Source organism: Geotrypetes seraphini, chromosome 2 (assembly GCF_902459505.1).
Source record: "Geotrypetes seraphini chromosome 2, aGeoSer1.1, whole genome shotgun sequence".
In the NCBI taxonomy this organism is placed as follows: Eukaryota; Metazoa; Chordata; class Amphibia; order Gymnophiona; family Dermophiidae; genus Geotrypetes; species Geotrypetes seraphini.
Window position 1 is genome coordinate 64840460 of NC_047085.1, and position 24247 is coordinate 64864706.

A 24247-nucleotide genomic window follows, 5' to 3' on the forward strand; every position below is an offset into this window, starting at 1 on the left:
AAAGGAAATTGATGAGAGGGTAGTAAGAACATAATCTAGATGGATGCAGAAAATAAATTGAAAAGGAAAATGAGGGAAGAAAGGGATTGCAGAAGAGAGGTGTGGGAGAGAGAAGGAGAGGAGAGAGATGCCAGACCAATGGGGGTGAAAGGAGAGATGGAAGAGGGAGGCATACAGTTTCTGAAAGGGGCATAGAAGGAGAGAAGATACCATATAGGGGCAGAGAGATGGCAGACAGTGGATGGAAGGAAGAGAGTAACAAGAAGATGAGGAAAGCAGAAACCAGAGAAGACATAGGTAGAACAAAAATTTTCTATTTATTTGTTTCTTTTGGAGGCATGTGCCACTGTTTCTGTGGTGTTGCATTGTATGCAGAGTCCAGCTTCTTGCAGTTCAATTTAACCTTTGTCTATGTATTTCTATTTTATCCCCCCTTTTACAAACTGTGGAGCATTTTTTAGCGCCAGCCATGGTGGTAGCAGCTCTGATGATCAGAATTCTATGAGCGTCAGAGCTGTTACCACAGTGGCTAAAATCTACACTACAGTTTTGTAAAAGAGGGAGGGGTTAGTTTGTGATATATTCCATACTAGGCGAAGGTATTTTCTGTGTTCTGTGTGTTCGAAAGACATGGTTTTCTGTTAGGATTGACGGTGTAGGATTGATCTGTACTAGTTTGGCTTGTTTAGTTTTACAATGGGTGTATTGATGTTATACTGCTCACTGCATATGTAAGATGCTGCCTTTTCCTAGGTGTGGCTTGTTACAAAAAATCATGTTTTTCGTACAGATGGGGAGGGGGGGTGCCAAAAAATGATGGGCCCCGGGTGTCACATATGCTAGGTATGCCACTGCCTCTTCTCCCTCGAACAAAGGAGATTGAGAGGGAACATGATCGAAACATTCAAGGTACTGAAGGGGATAGACTTAGTAGATAAGGACAGGTTGTTCACCCTCTCCAAGGTAGGGAGAACGAGAGGGCATTCTCTAAAGTTGAAAGGAGATAGATTCCGTACAAACATAAGGAAGTTCTTCACCCAGAGAGTGGTAGAAAGCTGGAACACTCTTCCGGAGGCTGTTATAGGGGAAACACCCTCCAGAGATTCAAGACAAAGTTATACAAGTTCCTGCTGAACAAGAACGTGTGCTGTTAGGGCTAGTCTCGGTTAGGATGCTGGTCTTTGACCAGAGGGCCGCTGTGTGAGCGGACTGCTGGGCATGATGAACCACTGGTCTGACCCAGCAGCGGCAATTCTTATGTTATTTGCTCTGTCAGTTTGACCTGTTTCAGTAATTAAATTGCAGATATGTTACTGTACATCACAAAAGGTTTAGATAGTAAAAATTTTTAATTGATCCCTATGCTCCAACCAGGCAGATTGCTCAAAATATTATGAATTGTTCTATATTTCATGTGCAAACACAGGAGTATTTTCACACTCTGCAGAATACTTGTCTAATGGGTTTATTTTGTGGTAGGTGGATCGCGATCGGGATCTTCTGATTCAGCAAACAATGAGGCAGCTCAACAATCATTTTGGCCGGAGATGTGCTACAACTCCAATGGCAGTACACAGGGTAAAGGTGACTTTTAAAGATGAGCCAGGAGAAGGTAGTGGTGTAGCACGAAGTTTTTACACTGCTATTGCACAAGCTTTTCTTTCAACTGAGAAACTGCCAAATCTTGAATGTATCCAGAATGCCAACAAAGGAACACATACAAGTAAGTATCGGGTTTTTAATATGGTTGGAAGTAAATGTTGAGTTATAGCAGAATGCAGAAAATATAGGGAATTCTTTGAAATAAAAGAAATTGGGGTGTGCCAAGCCTAGGGATGACATTACTAGTACTACTACTTATAGGAGCCAACTTTTTTAAATGACTGGGGGTGCTCAAAAGCTCCGCCCCAGACCCTGCCCCCATAATAATAGTACTAATTGTAATGCTGTTTTTTCCATTCATTTTTCATGTATATATACACATAATATCACCTTATTAACAATCCGCTATAATAAAACCCTTAGCGCGCATGCACAGTTGAAACTTTGTGCGGCTTTGATCCCTGATCCGTGGTTCCGTGTCGCCATATGCGAAGTAGGAGACTTCGGCGGTTTGTGACGCATGCGGCGGTTTCCTCAGCAATGTTCCTGCCCCGATCTCCGACGCCGGCTGACTTCTGACGACTCTTCTCCTTCTCACCCCTGGACCAGCAGCTGCAGCAGCCGTGGGGCATTTGCTAGGCTGGCCCACTTCGATAATGCGAGGTGGGCCGGTCTAGCAAAAGCCCCGAGGCTGCCAGGCCTAGCGGATGCTGGACAGTGAGCAGGTAAGGGAAAAGGGGTACTACTGGACATGGGGGAGGTAAAAGGAATAGAGAAGGGCTACTGCTGGACAGGGGGAGCAGGGAAGGGGTAAAAGGAAGGGAGAAGGGCTACTGCTGGACAGGGGGAGCAGGGAAGGGGTAAAATGAAGGGAGAAGGGCTACTGCTGGACAGTGGGCGCAGGGAAAGGGTAAAAGGAAGGGAGAAGGGCTACTGCTGGACAGGGGGAGCAGGGAAGGGGTGCTGCTGGACATGGGGGAGGTAAAAGTAAGGGAGAAGGGAAGACAGGGGGCAGAGAGAAAGAAAGAAAGAAATGCCTAAGTCTAGCACCTGTTAATGTAACGGGCTAAAAAACTAGTATATAATAATGGTTAACCTCAAAATTAAACTACACTGTATAATTTTCAACATTTATTCATACCAGAACACCTGGCCTTGTTGTTTTATTGTCCATTCATTAAAAATTTTTGGATTTCTATTTGGGATCAAATAAATCATTTAATGGAAAATTATGTAGCATTATCATACGACACAATTTTATTTGGTATGCTAATGAGAGCTAAGCCTCAAATATCTGCTAATAATAATAAGCTTTTGATGATATTGACAGGAGTTGCCATTCAACAAATAACGTATAACTGGAAAGATTGTACAAGGTTGAATTATTGTTTCTGGTGGAATTCAGTATGTCATGTGTTTAAAATGGAAAGAGCGTTGGCAGTTCAAAAAGGTTATTATAATAAATTTAAGGATGTGTGGGGGCCATTTTTAAATTATAATGAATAATTTATACTTTTCCCAATTTTAATTCTTACATGTGGATTGGGGGGTTGGATTTCTATTAATAATATATATGAATGATAAGATATTATATTCATGTGGTATATTTTTTGTTGTATATGGAAGTGGGAGGGGGTGGGGGATATAATTTTTGGTGTATGATATGGTAGATTTTCAAGTGATATTGTATTTTAATTGTTTGATATTTACTGTACACTTGTTTGTGAATTATAAAATGAATAAAGAATTAATAAAAAAAATTAAAAAAGAACACCTGGCCTTGGTCATACATGCAGAATACAGATAACCCCTATGCAAATATCAAATAAAAATCAAAGATCCAAAAGAAAAGATTACAGACTATTCTAACTATCGCCCTATCACTAACCTCCCATTCCTGGCAAAAATCACAGAAAAATATATGACTGTGTAGAAAAAACTAATGTGCTGCACTCCAACCAAACAGGTTTCAGGACAAGTCACTCCACAAAACACACTTTGCTCATGCTAACAACCACAATTCTGTATCACCTTGATCACCGAAAGTCTGCTCTATTAATCTCTCTCGATCTCTCTGCTGCATTTGATACTATTGATCATTCACTTCTACTTCAAAGACTCAAATCCATAGGGGTAAAAGATCTGGCCCTAGATTGGTTCACCTCATATTTCTCCAAACGTACATCTAAGGTTACAATAGACAAAACTTCATCTGATCCCGTTCTATTAAAATATGGGATACCATAAAGATCCATTCTTTCTCCTCTCCTGTTCAATATTTTCATGATCCCATTATTAACCTTAGGACAATCCATTGGTTTCACAATCTATGCCTACGCAGATGATATACAGATCCTACATCCCATTGATCCGAAAGATGCAAATGCAATACATACGGTAAACAAGAAACTTCAATAAATCAGCAATTGGCTAAATGATAATATGCTGGCACTTAATGCATCTAAATAAAAAACAATGCTTTTCCCTTGTAAAAACACACAATCAATATCATCACCAATCTACCTTAAAATTACACCCTTACAAATAGTACATACCATAAAAATATTAGGAGCAACATTCGATGAAAAACTATCCTACCATAACCAAATTAGTACTATTGTTTATTTTATTTTTATTTTTCCTCTAACTCTACTTTTCACTTCTCTATTACCCTCCAGGTACTTTAGTTAGATTGTGAGCCTTCGGGACAGTAAGGGAATTTTTCAAGTACCTTTCTTATTTCTAATCTTAATGTATATTTTCTGTAAACCGCTTAGAACCTAACGGATGTAGCGGTATATAAGAAATAAATTACATTACATTACATTACATTGTCTAAAACTGCTTCTATCATCTACAAATGATAAGGTCCATAGCAAACCTACTAGAACTTTAATTTCTAAACATTCTTATACACTCTCTCATTATTTCTAGAATTGATTACTGTAATGCTCTCTAATGTGGATGATTTCAGTGTACCTTTGGAACTTTGACACTTTCAAATAAAGTCCATTTAGGAACATTGTCACTCCACAGTTTTTTTTTTGGTTTTCTACAGATAATACAAAACATGGCAATAAAACTTCTAACAAAATCAAAAAAATATGACCAGGTAATCCCACTACTAATAAAATTTCACTGGCGACCTGTCTCTTACAGAACTACCTATAAGATCTTATTACTAGCCTTTAAAACAAAGACTTCCAAACAGCCAGAATTCATCCACAGATCACTAATCCCATATACACCCTCAAGAAAGTTAAGATCGCAAAATCAAAACCTTTTAGTAATATCCACACCACAACAAATAATAATTTATGACACTACATGCTCTTCCATATTCTCAGTCAAAGCCCCACAATTATGGAACTTCAACCCCTCTTATCTCTGCGAAGAAACTTCTTTAGATAAATTTAAATTGAACCTGAAGACCACCTTATTCAAGGATGCATTCAATTTATGAGTTTCTTTCCTTCTCCATATCTTCACACAAACGGAATTCTCCCCTTCCCTAGTGTATTAACCTTAAATGTTTCTCTATCCTATTTAAAATTGTAGTTCTCCCCTCTAATCCTTTGTAATCAAAAGTAATTAACATAGGGAGTCTAACTAAGATGGCGTTCTGAGAGAGCTCGGCAGAATGCCGCTGTTTCTATTATCTTTTTCTGGATGGTGCAACGTAAATCAAAGATCCGGGTATTCCCTCCAGAACCCGGGTCGGAAGTACAGATGCCGGGACCGATGGACGCTTGTGTCGAGCGGCAGCCTAGAAGTGCTCCAGATGAAAAGTCCTCGACGAGAAGTGAGAGTTTATCGGAGAACTCTCGAACTTCCCACGAGGCGGCTGATCTTTCACCAGAATGGCGGAAAATGCCGGCGCAAACACTCCCCAGTCAGTGTTTTTGGCACAGCTAGTGAGGAGAGTGTGAGGCATAATTTTCTGGGAGCTACAAAGAGAGTGAAGAACTCGCAGTCTATATTACAACCGCTACAGCGTGAGATCTTGGGGTCGGCACAGGGACCGCAGAAGTCACTTGAATTTCCTGGTGCTACAGGTACTATGAAAATTAAAGATCTTCCGGATAAATTTGTAATAGCTCATTGAAAAAGCCCCCAGTAATTGATTTAAATTCAATATGGGACACTATATCGGAATTACAATCTTCTTTGGGAACCCAGATTCAGAACTTAACAACTCAGTGTTCAGGAGTACTCTTAAAAATTCTAAAATACAACAAAGAGTTGGAAAACTTGAAGTGGAATCTGTGGAGCAAGGGAAAGTGATGGAAGTATTGGAAGCACATAATCAGCTTTTTATAAAAGAAAATGGAAGTATAAACTTTAAGCTGGACATGCTTGAAAATACAGTAGAACCTTGGTTTGCAAGCATAATTCGTTCCAGAAACATGCTTGTAATCCAAAGCACTCGAATATCAAAGCAAATTTCCCCATAGGAAATAATGGAAACTCTAACAATTCGTTCCACAACCCTAAAACTATAATACAAAATACTATACGTACTTGTATTTCAAGATCTCGCTCATTTAGAGCAGTCACTACACTCCTGCAGCGTCAGAGAGAGAAGAACCATCAGCTCAGTTGTGATGTTGTGACACATATATACTGTATGTACTCGTATTGCAAGATTTTGCTCGATTAGAACTGTCATTACACTCTTACAGCGTCAGAGAGAGAAGAACCATCGACTCAGTTGTGATGTGTATGTACTGTGTGTACTTGTATTGCAAGACCATTGCTTGTATATCAAGTTACAATTTTTAAAAATGTTTTGCTTGTCTTGCAAAACACTTGGAAACCAAGTTACTTGCAATCCAAGGTTTTACTGTATTACAAGGTGACAAAATCTGAGGTTAATTAACCTTCCTAAACTAACCACAGTTTCAGCACTTGATATGTTTAAAAGATACCTTTCAGAGATTTTGAACGTCCCACAAACATCATTTCCACCTGTTTCAAAAATTTATTATTTATCTTCTGGAAAGAAGAAGTTCGCTGAAGAACAACAAGTTCCTGCATTTGATATTTTGGACTTGACGAATATACTAGAAAAGTCAGATTCAGAACAGGTGTCTGTAGCTACACTTTTTGTTCATTTAGCTCTGGATTTAGATAGGAATTGGCTGTTAAAGATGTTTTTTAAACATAAAGACAAATCCTTTATGAGTCAAAAGATAAGAATGTACCCTGATGTTGCTAGAATAGCCCAAAAAAAGAGGAAACAATTCCTTCTTTTACGACCTCAGGTCTTAAAATTGGATGCTACTTTTGTACTTGGATTTCCTTGCAAATGTTTTGTTAATGTTCAAGGAGTTAAGATATACTTTTTTGAATCCTCACAGTTGTCTAGATGTATTTCAGGTAAAGAAGTGATTATTGCCAGTATCCCTGTCGATGAGCAAGAAGTAGGCTCGTAGTTAATAAGATAGGCTCAACTCAAATGTTCATAAGTTTGCTTAACAATGTTATAGAGTTAAAATATATCCGTATTTTTCTTAAGCTCTCCCCCATAATAGTGGACTGAATAACAGAACAAATGGGGAAAAGTTTTCTTTGTAAGTTTAAAATTACATTTTCTTATTTGTTTCTGTTAAATTTGTATGATTTTGTGATCATAGAAAATTTCAAACTTTTAATTAAAAAAAGTAATTAACATAAATGTTATGTCTGTCTGAACTATAAGTGTCAATATTTGTTTTCCATATTTTATAATTTTATTATTGTACACCGCTTAAAAGTTACTATAGGAGGTATAACAAATTTTAAAAAAACTTCAAATACAGGATCACAGGCTAAAAGTACTAATATACACAAACAAAACCCTAAGATGCCAGATTCTCCATGCAGTACAACATCAGAGAAATAGAAAAAAAATTCTTTCTGAACAGTGCAAGATATAGACAGCAGATATACTGTAAATTCTCAAAATGACACATTTAAATCACTAAATTAAAAATACTGTAAAATCATTTCCCCTACCTTTATTGTCTGGTGATTTTATTTTTCTAACCATCTTTAACCCTGTCTCTGGTTGCACTTCCTTCTGTCTGTGCTCTTAATTATGTTTCCAGAGCCACTTTATCCATTTGCTGGTTTTCTCTCCTTTACTTTCTGCCCTACATCCATCTTTATCACCAATTGCTAGAACAGGGTATTGAATAAATTTAAGAATATGGGAGATATGAAACAGCATACAGATATGCATGCCAATCTATTAAATTCCACACAATGTATCTCCTCTCTTACTTGAGAAAACTGAAAACCAGTCATTGAATGATATGTTTTCCATATGCTCAGAGATGTGGAGCTCTAATGGGAAGTGTTTGCCCTCGTTGCGGAGCTTATCCGTCCAGCCATAGCATAAATGATACTGAATGTCAATCAGTCTCTGCTTTTCAATGTTTGATTGTTATAGATCTTATTTTTTTGTTTCTTTTTTCTTTTATACTTTTTACTTGCTTTTTCTAATATTTTATAGCCTGACTGAAATTTAAAGTATGCCAATACATTAACAAGTAAAGTAACCAAAGTTACTTATCTTGGATGCTGTTGGGGGTCCCGACATGGCCCTGTTTCGAAACCTGATTCAGGAGACCCACTTCTGAATGTCCAATGCTCTTTGCGATTAGACAAAGTAATAACTTTGTCTAATTGCGAAGAGCATTGGATATTCGGAAATGGGTCTCCTGAAGCAGATTTCGAAATGGGCAACGTCGGAATCCCCAATTGCATCCAAGATAAGTAACTTTGATTACTTTTCTTGTTAATGTATTGGCATACTTTAAACAACTCTCCTGCCTTTCCTCCAAAGTATACCAATTGAGATCTAAGTCTGTCCCTATACGCCTTATTACGAAGACCACACAACATTTTAGTAGCCTTCCTCTGGACCGACTCCATCCTTTTTATATCTCCTCCCTCTTTCTTCTCCCCATTCCCTTCTATCCATAAGAAGCATTTGTTATTTCTCTCTTCCATTCTAAACCCATCCCTGTGCACCGTCTCCTCCCTCTCTCTCTCTTGTTATCTGACATCTCTGTCTTCCCCCTTCCTCCTTCCTATGGTCTGGCATTTTTCTCCTCTCTTTCCCTCAGCCTTGCATCTCTCTCCTCTCCCAAGGTCTGGCATCTCTCTCTCCTTCATGTGGTCCATCATCTTTCTCCTTCCTTTCCCCTAGTCTGGCATCTCTTTCCCCTCCTTCCTGCAGTCTGGCATCTCTTTCTTCTCCTTCCTGCAGTCTGGCATCTCTTTCTTCTCCTTCCTGCAGTCTGGCATCTCTTTCTTCTCCTTCTTGCAGTCTGGCATCTCTTTCTCCTTCCCGTAGTCCAACATCTCTCTCCATCCCTTTCACCTTCCCACAGTCTGGCATCTCTCACTTCCCTTCCATTCCCTAGTCTGGCATCTCTCCCTTCTTCCATCACCCTTCTCTGGAATCTGACAAATCTCCCTACCTTGCGTCATCTCTCTTCCCTCTCAGTGTAACATTTATCCCTTTCCTCCTTTCTGTCCCTCCCAGCCCCAGTTTGCATTTCTCTCTGTTCTCATCCCTCCCCACCTCTGGGCTAACTTAGGGGGCTCCGCAGTTCAGGCATCTCTTCCCCTTCTGTCCATCTCCCTTCCTCCCTACCTCTCACCTTCCCAGTCTCCTTTCAAAGTCAAAATCTTCTTTTTCTGAGGGGCACTACTGCGGCAGCCATTCTCATAGACTGCCAGCACTGCCCCGAAGCTGTCCATCTGCTGGGATCCACTCAGGCAGAAACAGGAAGTTGTGTCAGAGTGAGGTGGATTGCACAGATGGAAAGATTTGAGGCAGTGAGAATGGAGCCCTCTGGAAAAGAAGATTTTGATTATGAAAGGAGACCAGGAAAGCAGTGGCGTGCCTAGTATATTTAACACCCAGGGCCGAGTATATTTAACACCCCCCCTCTATAAAAAATTAATATTTTTTTATAATAACCCATGAGTCATACAACAAGGGTGCACCTAGATAAAGGCAGCATCTTAAACACTGTAGTGAGCACTAAAACATCAATATACCATTTGTAAAACTAAATAAGCCAGATAATATAGATCAATCCTGCACATACATACAGAACACAGATGCACACTCACCCAGTATGGAATAAGTAATCAAAACTAAAAATAGAAATATGTAGCCTAAAGTTAAACTGAACCTCCAAGAAGTCAGACTGCATACAGTGAAACACATGTCCCCTAATACTGTGCAAAATATAAAGATTACAGATGTAAATTTGAAAAGAAACTAGAACTACTTTGCATATTAACAAATAGAAATCAAAATAAAAAATAAGAAAATACTATTTTATTGGACTAATCCATTTTTCAATTAGCTTTGTGGCCAAAACCACCTCCTTCAGGTCAGTACAGTAAATTACTGTTACTGTATTCTGTCCTGACCTGAGGAGTGAGATTTGGACTCCGAAAGTTAGTAAAAAAAATAAATATTAGAATTAGTCCAATAAAAAGAATATCTTATTTCCATTTTCTGTTTATAAATGTTTATCAATACAAGTACAATACTATTTTATTCTAAAGCAACAAAAAAATCTTTTTTTCTACCTTTTCTCAGTTCTGCTTTAATCATCTTCTCTTCACACTCTTCTTTCTATCCAGTGGCTGTCCTCTCCTTCCCTTCCATGAAGCATCTGCCCCTTTTATCTAGCCTCTGCTCTCTTTCTCTGCCCCTTCCATCCAATGTCCGCCCTCTTTTGCTGCGCCTTCCATCCATTGTCTGCCTTCTTTCGCTGCCCCTTCCATCCACTGTCTGCCCGCTTTCTCTTTCTGTCCCTTCCATCCACTGTCCATCCTCTCCCTCTTCCTTGTCTCTTCCATAAACTGTTTTTCTTTAGCGTCCCTCCAAACTGGTACAGAATGGATGGATTTATGTTCCTCTGCCAGCAGGTGGAGACTGAGATATTGACTTTTAGCTACAGTTCAAATGGACTGTGCAGTTCCATCTACAATCAGTCTGTTTTCAGTCTCCAGCAGGTGGAGTGTTAAGATTGTGCAGTCTGTGCTGAGGTTTGTTAGGCCTGTTGGATATGTTGGAGGGACTTCCAAAACCTGGCAGTTTGTCCGGATTATGGAAGTCCCCGATGTCAGGGCAGCATGTGGAGGACCTTGGTGCGATGACGTCATACACATGCGCGTAATGTCATCGTGTCAACATCCATGCATGTGCGGAGGTACTCTACATACTGCCCTGACGCCACGGAGGTTCGTGTTGGGGAGTGGCTGGGGGTGGATTGGGGCTTGTCCGTGTGTCTGGGATTTCAGCTAACAAAATCTGGTAACCCTACCCAGAGTACAATGAGTCAGGAAGGTCCCTGAGAGGAGAAAGAGAGAGAGACTTCCAGCTTCCCCTGGTCATGATCTGAGGCAGAACCCTGGGAAGCTGAATGAAGCACAGTGAGTGAAAGAGACTGTTAAGTTATAGGATTTTTCTCTACTTGACCGAGGTAAGCCATTAATATACACTGAACTTGTGGACTGTTGTTCCCTATCTGGCTAGTGCTAGACCTTGAACTGAGTGGACTGTGTTTGGGGCAGGGTCAGTTGTGAACCAAGCAGAACAAAATCTGTAACACGGAACTGTATTTTCTTTTGTGCCTTATAAAGTGGAACATTTCCCTAAGCTTGTGAGGTAACAGGCTCGTGCTAAAGTGAAAATAAACTTTTTTTCTGTTCATGTTCAACTGTGTCCTGTATGTGTGTGTGTGTGCAGACCTCTCCTGAATGTTTGTTTATGAATATCCTGTGCAGCCTGTCACATTCTGCTACATCTTTTTTGAGATATGGCGACCAGAACTATGTGCAATACTCAAGGTGAGGTTGCACCATGGAACAATACAGAAGCATTATAATAATTTCAGTCTTATTTACCTACCTTTTCCTAATAATACCTAGCATTCTGATTGCAGAAGATTTCCATATGTCTACAGTGACGCCGAGATATTTTTCTTGGGTGCTGACTTCTAAGTTAGACTATAGCTTAAAGTAACTATGAATTGGATTATTCTTTCTAATGTTCATCACTTTGCTTTTGTCCACAATAAATATCATCTGCCATTTGAATGCCCAGTCTTCCAATATCCTAAGGTCTTTCTGCAATTTTTTACAGTCCTCATGTACGGTAGTTTGACAACTTTCAGTAGTCTTGTGTTATCTGCAAATTTAATCAACTTGTTCCAATTTCCAGATCATTTATAAATGTTAAATAGCACTGGTCCCAGTATCAAAATCTTTATTCAGTATGCTCCCAGGATAAAAAAAATATCAGAAATGGCCGTGTTTCACTAGAAATGGCTGCAGCAGGGGGCAAATTAACTGTATAGCGCACTCCATAACCTTAACCCATCATCCAGCCACACTCCTGAAGTAGACCAAATAAAGATTTTGTTTCTGCTTATGGTCTGCTTCTCTTCATTTTTCCATACAGGACAGCTACTTATACTAGAAATAGTGTTTAAGGGTGACAATATGGAAGAACTGTAACAAATCTCAGAACTTTGCAGATGTAATTAGCCAAATCAACAAATTAAAAAGCAGTAAATGAACTGGACACCTCAGAGTATTAGAAAAACTCAAAATTGAAATTGCAGATTTACTATTAGTAAACCTGTTACTAAAATCATCCACAGTACCTGAAGATCAGGAAGTAGCCTATGTGACATCAATTTTTAAAAAGGATTCCAGCTTTTAAATCCAAGATAGTGTATATCAGAGGGTAGGGATGGATATCCTTTCAGGGTATATGTATGCTATTGGGCATGGCTGGGGCAATAAGGACCAGGCCTGAAGCCATCTCCTGCTTTTATTTACTCATGCTTGGTCTTTAAGGGTATCCACGCAGACAAAGGGTTGGGTTAGGAAGAGAAGGAATATTTTTTGAGTGGGAATAACAAAGGAATGTCCTATCATAAATCATTGGGTTCTTATGGTTGGGTTGGAGAATTAGTGTACTGGGTGGAATTATACTTTTATTGCATGCTAAGGCTTTATGACAGTGTACTGGAAAAGCATCATGAGTGGAGTGCCACAGGGTTCAGTAATTGGACACGTGCTCTTCAACATATTTATAAACGACCTGGAAATTGGTACGACGAGTGAGGTGATTAAATTTGCAGAAGATACAAAGTTATTCAGTGTAGTGAAGACACAGGGGGATTGCAAAGATCTGCAACGTGACATAATCAAGCTTGAGAAATGGGCATTGACATGGTAAATGAGGTTTAACATGGATACGTGTAAGGTGATGCATGTCGGTAACAAAAATCTTATACACGAATACAGGATGTCTGGTACAGTACTCGGAGAGACCCCCCAGGAAAGAGACTTGGGAGTACTAGTCAACAAGTCAATGAAGCCGTCCGCGCAATGCACGGTGGCAGCCTAAAGGGCTAATAGAATGCTAGGAATGATTAAGAAGGGGATCACAAACAGATCGGAGAAGGTTACCATGCCGCTTTACCAGGCCATGGTACGCCCCCACATGGAATACTGTGTCCAGCACTGGTCGCCATACATGAAGAAGGACACAGTACTACTTGAAAGGGTCCAGAGAAGAGCGACTGAAATGGCTAAGGGGCTGGAGGAGTTGTCATACAGTGAGAGATTAGAGAAACTGGGCCTCTTCTCCCTTGAAAAGAGGAGACTGAGAGGGTACATGATCGAAACATTCAAGATAATGAATGGAATAGACTTAGTAGATAAAGACAGGTTGTTCACCCTCTCCAAGGTGGAGAGAACAAGGGGAGCATGTTACAGGGGAAAGCACCCTCCAAGGATTCAAGACAAAGTTAGACAAGGTTCTGCTGAACCAGAACGTATGCAGGTAAGGCTAGACTAAGTTAGGGCACTGGTCTTTGACCTAAGGGCTGCTGCGGGAGTGGACTGCTGGGCACGATGGACCACTGGTCTTACCCAGCAGCAGCAATTCTTATTTTCTAAATTCTGCATTGCACAGAATTCCACCTGGAGTAATATATTTGACAGTTTTTCTTTCATATTTTTGGTGGTTAACCATTCTGAGCACTTATGGTTTGACACAGTGTACAAAATTTGCTATGTTATATTATGGATAGTCTTAAGTCATGTCAGAACTCAGCTGCCAAAACAGCACTGGTTTTTGACCTGGGGGCCGCCAAGTGAGCGGACTGCTGGGCATGATGGACCACTTGTCTGACCCAGCAGCAGCATTTCTTATGTTCTTATGATTCTTTGGTGTGGTTTCAAAAGACTGTTCTTACAAATATGAAATGGGGAGAAGTTTTTAAAATTACTAAGTTTGTGGTTTATTGAATTACATTTGTTTGAAAAGTGAAAACTGGCTTTTTTTCCAGGCTTAATGCAAAGGCTGAGGAACAGAGGAGAGAGAGATCGGGAACGAGAGCGAGAAAGGGAAATGAGACGGAGTAGTGGCTTGCGAGCAGGTTCCAGGAGAGACAGAGATAGGTAAGTGATTTTATTTTGCCTACAACCATAATTTAATCATAAGTATAGACATATTAGCTAAAAGAGCAGTAGACATCTTTTCTAACCCTGTGAATTGTTTTCTGAGCTTATTTGTTTTATGAAACCTAAAAAGTCTTTTCTTGTTCCATTTCTTATTTATTTGAAAATCTTTTTATTATTGGCCATATGACGAGCAAACATAGGTAATACCAACCTAATTTCAGAAAAACTGAAAAATAGTCTAGGGTATGTGTTCTTATAACCTCAAACATTCAATATTAACAATTATAATAAACTCCCAACCCCCTCCCCCTCTGAACCCCTCTCCCAAGAGCTCAAGGAATACCACCTGGAGCATGCAAAAACTATTCAGTACTTCGCTACAGGCCTGTAACAACTGTATGTATGTATTCCAAATGGATAGGAAACATTTTTTGCCTCATTGAGGAAAATCTAGTCCTATATGATTCCCATAACATTAAAGCCTGAAGCTTGTTCATCCAATACCAAAAGGTCAGAGGGAGAGAGCTGCAGCCAGTAATTAAGTATTTAATTGGTTATATTTTTCCCCAGAATATAAGATTTACCTAAAAATAGTTCTAGTGCAATGTGTCTACTGGTTCTGAATTAGAGAGTTGCGCGGGGACAGAAATCCCACCCGTCCCCACCCGTCCCCGCCAAAATCCCACCCATCCCCACCCGTCCCCGTGAGGAATCCCTCCGTCCCCACCCGTCCCCGTGAGGAATCCCTCCATCCCCACCCGTCCCCGCGAGGAATCCCCTCCGTCCCCACCCGTCCCCGCGAGGAATCCCCTCCGTCCCCACCCGTCCCCGCGAGGAATCCCCTCCGTCACCATCCTTCCCTATAAACTTCAGAAATAGTTATTTTATTTAATTATGCTACTGAATTAAAGGCTCTGGTAGAGACCCATTTACAAATAAGCAAAGAGACTATTAATTTGGAAATATTAATTGGGAAGAATACATACTTTGTAAATGGGTTTCTACCAGAACCTCTAATGTAAATATAAAATATAAATACTCAGCTGATGAGAACCCACAAACTGTCAGCTGAGGACTTCCTTTGCAGTTGGCCTGGGGTCCCTTTTGCCAAGCTTGGCAGGCAGCAGTAGCGTCCCTGAGTCACAGATGCTGGCACCTCAGTGGCTCATGGATGCTGCCAGCGACTGCTGCGCTTGGTGGAGGGGAGTTCTGACCATCTCTAGAGGAGGTCCTCTGCTGGCGGTGCTTGGGGATCCCCACCAGTCGCAGCAAGGGCCAACAAGTACTTCAACACTGTAGAAATAAAACCAGAAATGCATTTCCTTTTCTTTTGAACACAAAACAAAGATATCTGCCATATACATTTCCCAAGGCAGATGACTCTATGCAATGTCACCTCGGTAACAAAATACAAAAATAGACAAATACACCCCCTCTCTTTTTACTAAACCACAATAGTAGGTTTTAGCACAGGGAGTTACGCTGAATGCCTCGCGCTGCTCTCAATGCTCATAGGCTCCCTGCGCTAAAAAACAATATTGCGGTTTAGTAAAAGGGAGCCATAGTGCAAAATATAGACAGCAGATATAAATTCTCAAAACAGACACATTTTGATCACTAAATTGAAAATAAAATCATTTTTCCTATCTTTGCTGTTTGGTGATTTCATGAGTCTCTGGTTGCACTTTCTTCTTCTGACTGTGCATCCAATCTTTCTTCCTTTCTTTCAGCCTCCTGTATGTTTCCTCTCCTCCAGACCTCATTCTCTCCCCCAACTTTTTCTTTCTGTCTCCCTGTTCCCCCTTCTTTCTGTCTCTCTGTCTGCCCCCTTTCTTTCTTTCTCCGTGCCCTCCCCCAAGCCACTCGGTTTGCTGCCACCGCCATCGGGGAATAGTCCCCAAGCCACCGCTGTCCCAAGCTTTCCCTGCAGAAGCGTCGCGCTGACCAGCATTCTGCTCCCTGACGTCAATTCTGACGTAGGAGAGGAAGTTCCGGGCCAACAAGGCATTTCTCCTCATTCCATCCAGCCTGAGCCCCATCTCTCCTTGATCCAGCATTTCCCTTCTGTGTCTGTCAGAATTACCATTCCACCTATTTTCCAGCATCACCCTTCTTTGTGTCCATCTCACCTATATCCCTATCTCACCACTTTTTCAGAATCTTCATTTGTCTCTGTCCTTATCTTTACGCCATGTTCACCATTTGCCCTTTCAATGTCTTTATCTCCCCCCCCCCACTTTTTCAGCATTACTTCTATGTCTCTATTTCACCTCCTCTTCATGTCCCCTCTGTATCTCTATCCTTATTCAGAAGGTCCTGCTTACCCTTTCTCTTCTTTGTGTCACTATCTCCATTTTCAGCTTTCCCCCCTTTTCCTTTGTTACTGCACCCTGTAGCCAGAATCTTTCCACCCTCTCTCCACTCCGGCCCAGCCCAGTATGAAATATTTCCTTTTGTTTCTCTCCCCTCTCTCTTCTCCTCCCTCACCCACGAGTCCTGCATCTGGCCCTCTCCCTTCTACCTGCACCTGGCAACACCCCCCTGCTCCGCGGCTCTCTTAAGCAACTCGTCAGCAGCGGTGATCAAGACAAGCTGCCGACATCGAGGCCTTCCCTCTACGAGTCCCACCTTTGTGGAAAAAGGAAGTTGAAACAAGCGGGACTCGCAGAGGGTAGGCCCCGACGCCAGAAGCTTGTGTCGATCGTTGCTGCTGAGTTGCCGAAGAGAGCCGCAGGTAGAAGGGAGAGGGAGATAGGAAGGCTGTAGAAGCTCCGGAGCATGACACCGAACCCGGCCAGGATGATTTCTTTTTCAGGCTGCTGCTGCCGCTGCCATCGCCCACCCGAAATGACAAAAAACAGCCTAATGCCCGCGTCGGGAAATAGCCATGCTGAGTAGTGAGCTCAGCACGTACACAGATGAAAGCCTTGCTTGCTGATTGGTCCGGCGGCACGGTGGGGCGGGGCCGCCGGACCAATCAGCAAGCAAGGCTTTCATCTGTGTACGTGCTGAGCTCACTGCTCAACATGGCTATTTCCCGACGCGACGCCAGACTTGTAAGCTGCATGCTTGCATCGCCAGAATTTAGGTAGGCTGTTTTCATCCCCGTGGGAGTCCCGTGGGCAAAGTGGCGTCCCCGTGGGAGTCCCGTGGGTCAGGGGGGCATCCCCGTGGGAGTCCCGTGGGCCAGGGGGCGTCCCCGTGGGAGTCCCGTGGGCCAGGGGGGGAACCCGCGGGATCCCCGCGGGACCCGCGGGATCCCCGCGATCCCCGTTCCCGTGCAGACCTCTATTCTGAATGCTGGGGTCTAGTATCCCATCCAGCAAGTTGCTTGCAGAAAAATGTCAATCATGTTTTCCAACCCCTCCTCCTTCCCAGGCAGCTGCTTCAACCCCTCATTTTGTTTTCTGCAAGCAAGTTTCTCAGAAGTGTTTTTGATCTGCTCTGCTATTTTATTATTTTTGGGTGTTTTTGCTCAGTGATCTTTGGAGGCTTAGTGCCCAGAAGTTCCCACTTGGTGGGACTTCTGCCTGGGAGAAGACAGACTTACACAGCAGAAATATTCTGATTTCAAGATCTGTCCTTCCGGGACACCTGCCTAGCCAGCCTGCTGGAATTTTTTTCATAGCTCAAGGGCCGTCCCCTGTGTGGCTATTCATATCCCTGATTCAATTAAGAGCTTGAGCGCAGGCTGTGTGGGCTCCTTCCCGACTTGGCCAGGACTAACAGGGCTGGCCACGTGGTCCTCCTCCCTTTCACGATGCGGTTTTCAGGGGGTTGAGGTTCAGTCCAACCTCAGTCTGACTGGTGACCAGTTCGTCCAATGAATCTGTGAGGCAGATGTCTTCTCCTTTTCATTCCAGTTGAAATCCTATGCTGAACAGGCAGGCACCATATGGCACACTGAGTAAGGCTATTGAAGCCTATGGGGAAAATTGGGATGGGGAGGGTTCTTAAAATTTTAATTTGAGAGTTTCTGAGCCCAGGTCCCCCACCTCCAAAACTCCTTTTGCTTTGATTTATGTTCCTTCAGGGAGATCTCCATGGGTCTTTTTAGCACAATTTTTCTGACAGCAGTCTTCTTGGATTTCTTTTGCCTCCATCTGCCTTAAAACTCAATTTTGCTCAAAATCAACTAGGTTGGACTTCTCATGCCTTTTTACCCCTGTATCATGCCAGGTTTGTGTCAGATGGCTGGCTGAGGAGCATTCATGTCCCGTTTATAATGGAGCACGCAGAGGAGGGGCGGGAGCCTTAGACTTAGCTTCCTTCAGGGCTAGGGATCTGCAGGAGATGTATCCACAGGGGAAGAGACCCCTTCCAAGTCCCTCTGAACCTGTATTGGCCAAGCGCTATCTTGTGGGGGCCACGGAGCCCATGAAGATGGCAGGAGGTCTCTTCCAGGGTCAGAGAGAGGCCCCCAGTACAAGTCTTCACACTGGATTTTGTGAGCCTTATGTGGAATGCTTATTTGAAGTGCTGAGGGTCCTCGGTGGCTATTAGCAGCTCACCAGTGGTTCTCCCTTTGACAGCACCCCAACCAGATGAGAATGCAGATTTGGACCAGGAGTGTCATGGAATGGGAGGATAGCAAGTCTGATTCCATGCCACTTTTATCCCAGGATGAAGATTCCTTGGCAGTCTGCTTCTGTACAGGAAGACAGCAGTCAAGAGGTGGATCAGGGCAACGACTCCGTAGTGCACTGGTTGTTTAGGGTCTCTGCGCTTTTGAGTGTTATTTCCACCTTGCTGCAGGAGTTAAAGTTGGAAGTCCACCAGCTGCTTCTCAATGTTCAGTTATGAACAGTTTTGTGGCTCGGACTTCATTTTTTTCCCTCACATGTGGACATCACTAAGCTGGTCACTGACCATTGGGAGTCATCAGAGGGATCCCTTTGAGTGGCTGCAACTATGATCAAGCTGTATATGTTGGAGCCAAATTTCCAACAGCTGTTTGTTCAGCTGCATGTGGATTCACTGGTGGCGCAGGTCACTAAACGAACCTCCCTTCTTAGTGAAGGAGGTGTGATGTTAACGGATCCTCAGGAACGCAAAGTGGACTTGCACCTCAAGTGGAATTTGAAGTTTTGGCCCTAGGGATTAAGGTGGCAGCTGCATCTTCCTTTGTGACACGTGCTTTTCACACATTCCTGTCTTGGGCCCAGACCTAATACCTGGAGGAAGATCCCCAAAAGATCCTCCCTGGGGTGAATTTTGTTGCAGATGCTCTGTATGATCTCATCAAAGTTATGAGCAAGGTCTTGGCCTATGCTTTCTGCTGTGGATCAGACAGTGTTCTGGATCAGACAGTGGGCAGTAGATACTACCTCTAAAGCTACGCTAAGAAGGCTTCCCTTTCAGGGGCAGATGCTCTTTGGCAAGGGCCCATATGACCTGAGAGTCAGTGTGACAGATCATTACCCCAAGTCATAAGAACATAAGAATAGCCTTACTGGGTCAGACCAATGATCCATCAAGCCCAGTAGCCCGTTCTCACGGTGGCCAATCCAGGTCACTAGTACCTGGCCAAAACCCAAAGTATAGCAATATTCCATGCTACCAATACAGGGCAAGCAATGGATTCCCCCATGTTTTTCTCCATAACAGACTATGGACTCAATAACAGACTATGGACTACATATTACATATTACTACAGCAGGAAAAAGAAACCTTGCAGAGAAATTTAGACAATATTTTTCTAGGCATTTAAACTAGAAGGTGGGGGTGGTGTATGTACGAAGGACAATTATAGAGACCACCCCCGACAAATGAAAAGATGTGATAGTAGTAAAGACTACAACATAAGCAATATCAGCAACTCATTTCTTAGTACTGCAACGGAAAGTGAAACGAAACAAAAATCCATACAAAAAAGGAGATTATCGCTGAAAAATAGCTGGAAAGCGATGACCACAAATGCTCGCAGTCTAAGCAACAAAGTTCATGATCTGCAAGCCCTGATGTTAGAGGCAAATCTAGATATTGTCGCTATCACAGAGACATGGCTCAGTGAATCACATGGATGGGATGCAAACATACCTGGATATAATCTTTTTAGGAAGGACAGACATGGTCAAAAAAGTGGAGGAGTAGCTCTCTATGTAAAGATCAATATCCAAGCGACCGAAAAGCAAGGGACCTGGGGAGAGGAAGAAGCGATATGGATTGCTCTGGAAAGAGAAGATGGAACTTCTATCTATGTGGGTGTAGTCTACAGACCTCCAACTCAATCGCAGCAAATTGATAAGGATCTGATTGTGGATATCCAAAAGTTTGGATGGAAAGAGGAGGTTCTGCTGTTGGGAGATTTCAACCTGACGGATGCGGACTGGAATGTTCCGTCTGCAGAATCGGAAAGAAGTAGGGAGATTGTGGATGCCTTTCAAGAGGCTCTGCTCAGACAAATGGCGACGGAACCCACAAGGGAAAAAGCGATATTGGATCTGATCCTCACAAATGGAGAGAGTATCTCTAATGTTCGAGTGGGTGCTCACCTGGGAAGTAGTGATCATCAAACGGTTTGGTTTGATATAACGGCTAAAGTGGAGAGCAGCCGCACGATACTTAAACTAAGTCCTAGATTTCAATCGTATGGACTTTAATGCAGTGGGAGAGTACCTGAAGAAAGAGCTGTTAGGACGGGAGGACATAAGAGAAGTGGAAAGACAGTGGTCTAAGCTGAAAGGAGCGATAAAAATGGCTACATACCTTTATGTGAAGAAAATCAATAAAAACAAGAGAAAAAGGAAGCTGATATGGTTCTCCAACCTAGTGGCTGAGAAAATAAAGGCGAAAGAGTTGGCGTTCGTGAAATATTAAAAAACCCAAGAAGAGGAGAGCAGAAAGGACTACAGGGTGAAACTGAAAGAAGCCAAGAGAGAGATACGTCTGGCGAAAGCACAGGGGGAAGAACAAATGGCTACAAATGTAAAAAAGGGAGACAAAAATTTTTTCAGATATATTAGTGAAAGGAGGAAGATGAAAAATGGAATTGCTAGGCTAAAAGATGCTGGGAACCAATATGTGGAGAATGATGAGGAGAAAGCAAATGTGCTAAACAAATACTTCTGTTCTGTGTTCACAGAAGAAAATCCTGGAGAAGGACCGAGATTGTCTAGCAAAGTTACACGAGGAAATGGAGTAGATTCTGCGCCATTCACAGAGGAGGGTGTTTATGAGCAACTTGAAAAACTGAAGATGGAAAAAGCAATGGGACCAGACGGGATCCATCCCAGGATACTAAGGGAGCTCAGAGAGGTTCTGGCGAGTCCTATTAAAGACTTGTTCAACAAATCTCTGGAGACGGGAGTGATTCCTGGGGATTGGAGGAGAGCGGATGTGGTCCCTATTCATAAAAGTGGTCACAGGGATGAAGCAGGAAACTACAGGCCGGTGAGCCTCACTTCAGTTGTTGGTAAAATAATGGAAGTGTTGCTGAAAGAAAGGATAGTGTACTTCCTTGAATCTAATGGGTTACAAGATCCGAGGCAACATGGCTTTACTAAAGGTAAATCATGCCAAACGAACCTGATTGAATTTTTTGATTGGGTGACCAGAGAGCTGGATAGAGGACATATGCTAGATGGAATTTACTTGGATTTCAGCAAAGCCTTTGATACAGTTCCTCATAGGAGGCTGTTGAACAAACTTGAAGGGCTGAAGTTAGGACCCAAAGTGGTGAACTGGGTCAGAAACTGGCTGTCGGACAGACGCCAGAGGGAGGTGGTTAATGGAAGTTGCTCGAAGGAAGGAAAGATGAGTAGTGGAGTCCCTCAGGGATCGATGCTGGGGCCAATCCTGTTCAATATGTTTGTGAGTGACATTGCTGAAGGGTTAGAAGGAAAAGTGTGCCTTTTTGCAGATGATACCAAGATTTATAACAGAGTAGACACCGAAGAGGGAGTGGAAAATATGAAAAAGGATCTGCAAAAGTTAGAGGAATGGTCTAATGCTTGGCAACTAAAATTCAATGCAAAGAAATGCAGAGTAATGCATTTGGGGATTAATAATAGGAAGGAACCGTATATGCTGGGAGGAGAGAAGCTGATATGCACGGACGGGGAGAGGGACCTTGGGGTGATAGTGTCCGAAGATCTAAAGGCGAAAAAACAGTGTGACAAGGCAGCTGCCAGAAGGATGCTGGGCTGTATATAGAGAGGCGTAGTCAGTAGAAGGAAGAAGGTGTTGATGCCCCTGTACAGATCATTGGTAAGGCCCCACTTGGAGTATTGTGTTCAGTTTTGGAGACCGTATCTGGCGAAGGACATAAGAAGACTTGAGGCGATCCAGAGGAGGGCGGCGAAAATGATAGGAGGCTTGTGCTAGAAGACGTATGAGGAGAGACTGGAAGCCCTGAATATGCATACCCTAGAGCAGGGGTCTCAAAGTCCCTCCTTGAGGGCTGCAATCCAGTCGGGTTTTCAGGATTTCCCCAATGAATATGCATGAGATCTATGTGCATGCACTGCTTTCAATGCATATTCATTGGAGAAATCCTGAAAACCCTACTGGATTGCGGCCCTCAAGGAGGGACTTTGAGATCCCTGCCCTAGAGGAAAGGAGAGACAGGGGAGATATGATTCAGACGTTCAAATACTTGAAGGATATTAACGTAGAATAAAATCTTTTCCAGAGAAATGAAAATGGTAAAACCAGAGGACATAATTTGAGGTTGAGGGGTGGTAGATTCAGGGGCAATGTTAGGAAATTCTACTTTACGGAGTGGGTAGTGGATGCCTGGAATGCGCTCCCAAGAGAGGTGGTGGAGAGTAAAACTATGACTGAGTTCAAAGAAGCATGGGATGAACACAGAGCATTTAGAATCAGAAAATAATATTAAATATTGAACTAAGGCCAGTACTGGGCAGACTTGCACGGTCTGTGTCTGTATATGGCCGTTTGGTGGAGGATGGGCTGGGGAGGGCTTCAATGGCTGGGAGGGTGTAGATGGGCTGGAGTAAGTCTTAACAGAAATTTCGGCAGTTGGAACCCAAGCACAGTACAGGGTAAAGCTTTTTATTCTTGCCCAGAAATAGCTAAGAAGAAAAAAGTTGAAGGGTTTAGGTTGAATCAGGTTGGGCAGACTGGATGGACCATTCAGGGTCTTTATCTGCCGTCATCTACTGTGTTACTATGAAGTTGTCCAAACCTTTCTTAAAACCAACTACGCTATCCGCTCTTACCACATCCTTTTGCAAAGCGTTCCAGAGCTTAACTATTCTGAGTGAAAAAAAATTTCATCCTATTGGTTTTAAAAGAATTTACCTGTAACTTCATCGAGTGTCCCCTAGTCTTTGTAATTTTTGACAGAGTGAAAAATCGATCCACTTGTACCCGTTCTACTCCACTCAGGATTTTGTAGACTTCAATCATATCTCCCCTCAGCCATCTCTTTTCCAAGCTGAAGAACCCTAACCGTTTTAATCTTTCCTCATACGAGAGGAGTTCCATCACCTTTACCATCTTGGTCGCTCTTCTTTGAACCTTTTCTAGCGTCAGTATATCTTTCTTGAGATAAGGAGACCAGAACTGAATGCAATACTCCAGGTGAGGTTGCACCAATGAACGATACAGGGGCATTATGACATTCTTAGTCTTGTTAACCATTCCTTTTTAAATAATTCCCAGCATCCTGTTTGCTTTTTTGGCTGCCGCCTCACATTGGACGGAAGGTTTCATTGTATTGTCTACAATGATACCCAGATCCTTTTCTTGGGCGCTAACCCCCAACGTGGACCCTAGCACAAAAGGGGAACCCATTTGTAAGGACTATATCAGTCTACAAGCTAATAGAAAGAAAATTAGCAGGTAAGAACCTAATTTCTCCTGTATAGCTTGGTAGACTGGTATAGTCCTTATATATGGGTTCCCCTTTTGTGCTGGATAGAGCTTGGACGGGTCCTGTTTGGGGATCCGTCCGACCTCGGGGGTGTTAAACCCAGCGGGTCTCGTGCTGGGTCCCTCCCCCCACCTTCCTCCACCTCCCCATTCGTAAGGACTATACCAGTCTACAAGCTAACAGAAAGAATATTAGCAGGTAAGAACCTAATTTCTTCTTCTTCCCAATGTGCATCACTTTGCATTTTTCCACATTAAATTTCATCTCCCATTTGGATGCCCAGTCTTCCAATTTCCTAAGGTCCGCAGACT

The 24247-nt window shown here is 42.6% G+C and overlaps 1 protein-coding gene across 8 annotated transcripts in view; it reads left to right on the forward strand.

Annotated features, from left to right (window-relative positions):
* UBR5 (ubiquitin protein ligase E3 component n-recognin 5) overlaps positions 1–24247 on the forward strand; it is a 1080924-nt gene that overhangs the window by 856241 nt on the left and 200436 nt on the right. For all 8 annotated transcript variants that reach the window (XM_033933084.1, XM_033933089.1, XM_033933086.1 and 5 more), the window contains 2 exons: positions 1480–1723; positions 13983–14094. In XM_033933084.1, the coding sequence (XP_033788975.1) occupies positions 1480–1723; positions 13983–14094 (356 nt within the window). The remainder of the gene's footprint in view (positions 1–1479; positions 1724–13982; positions 14095–24247) is intronic.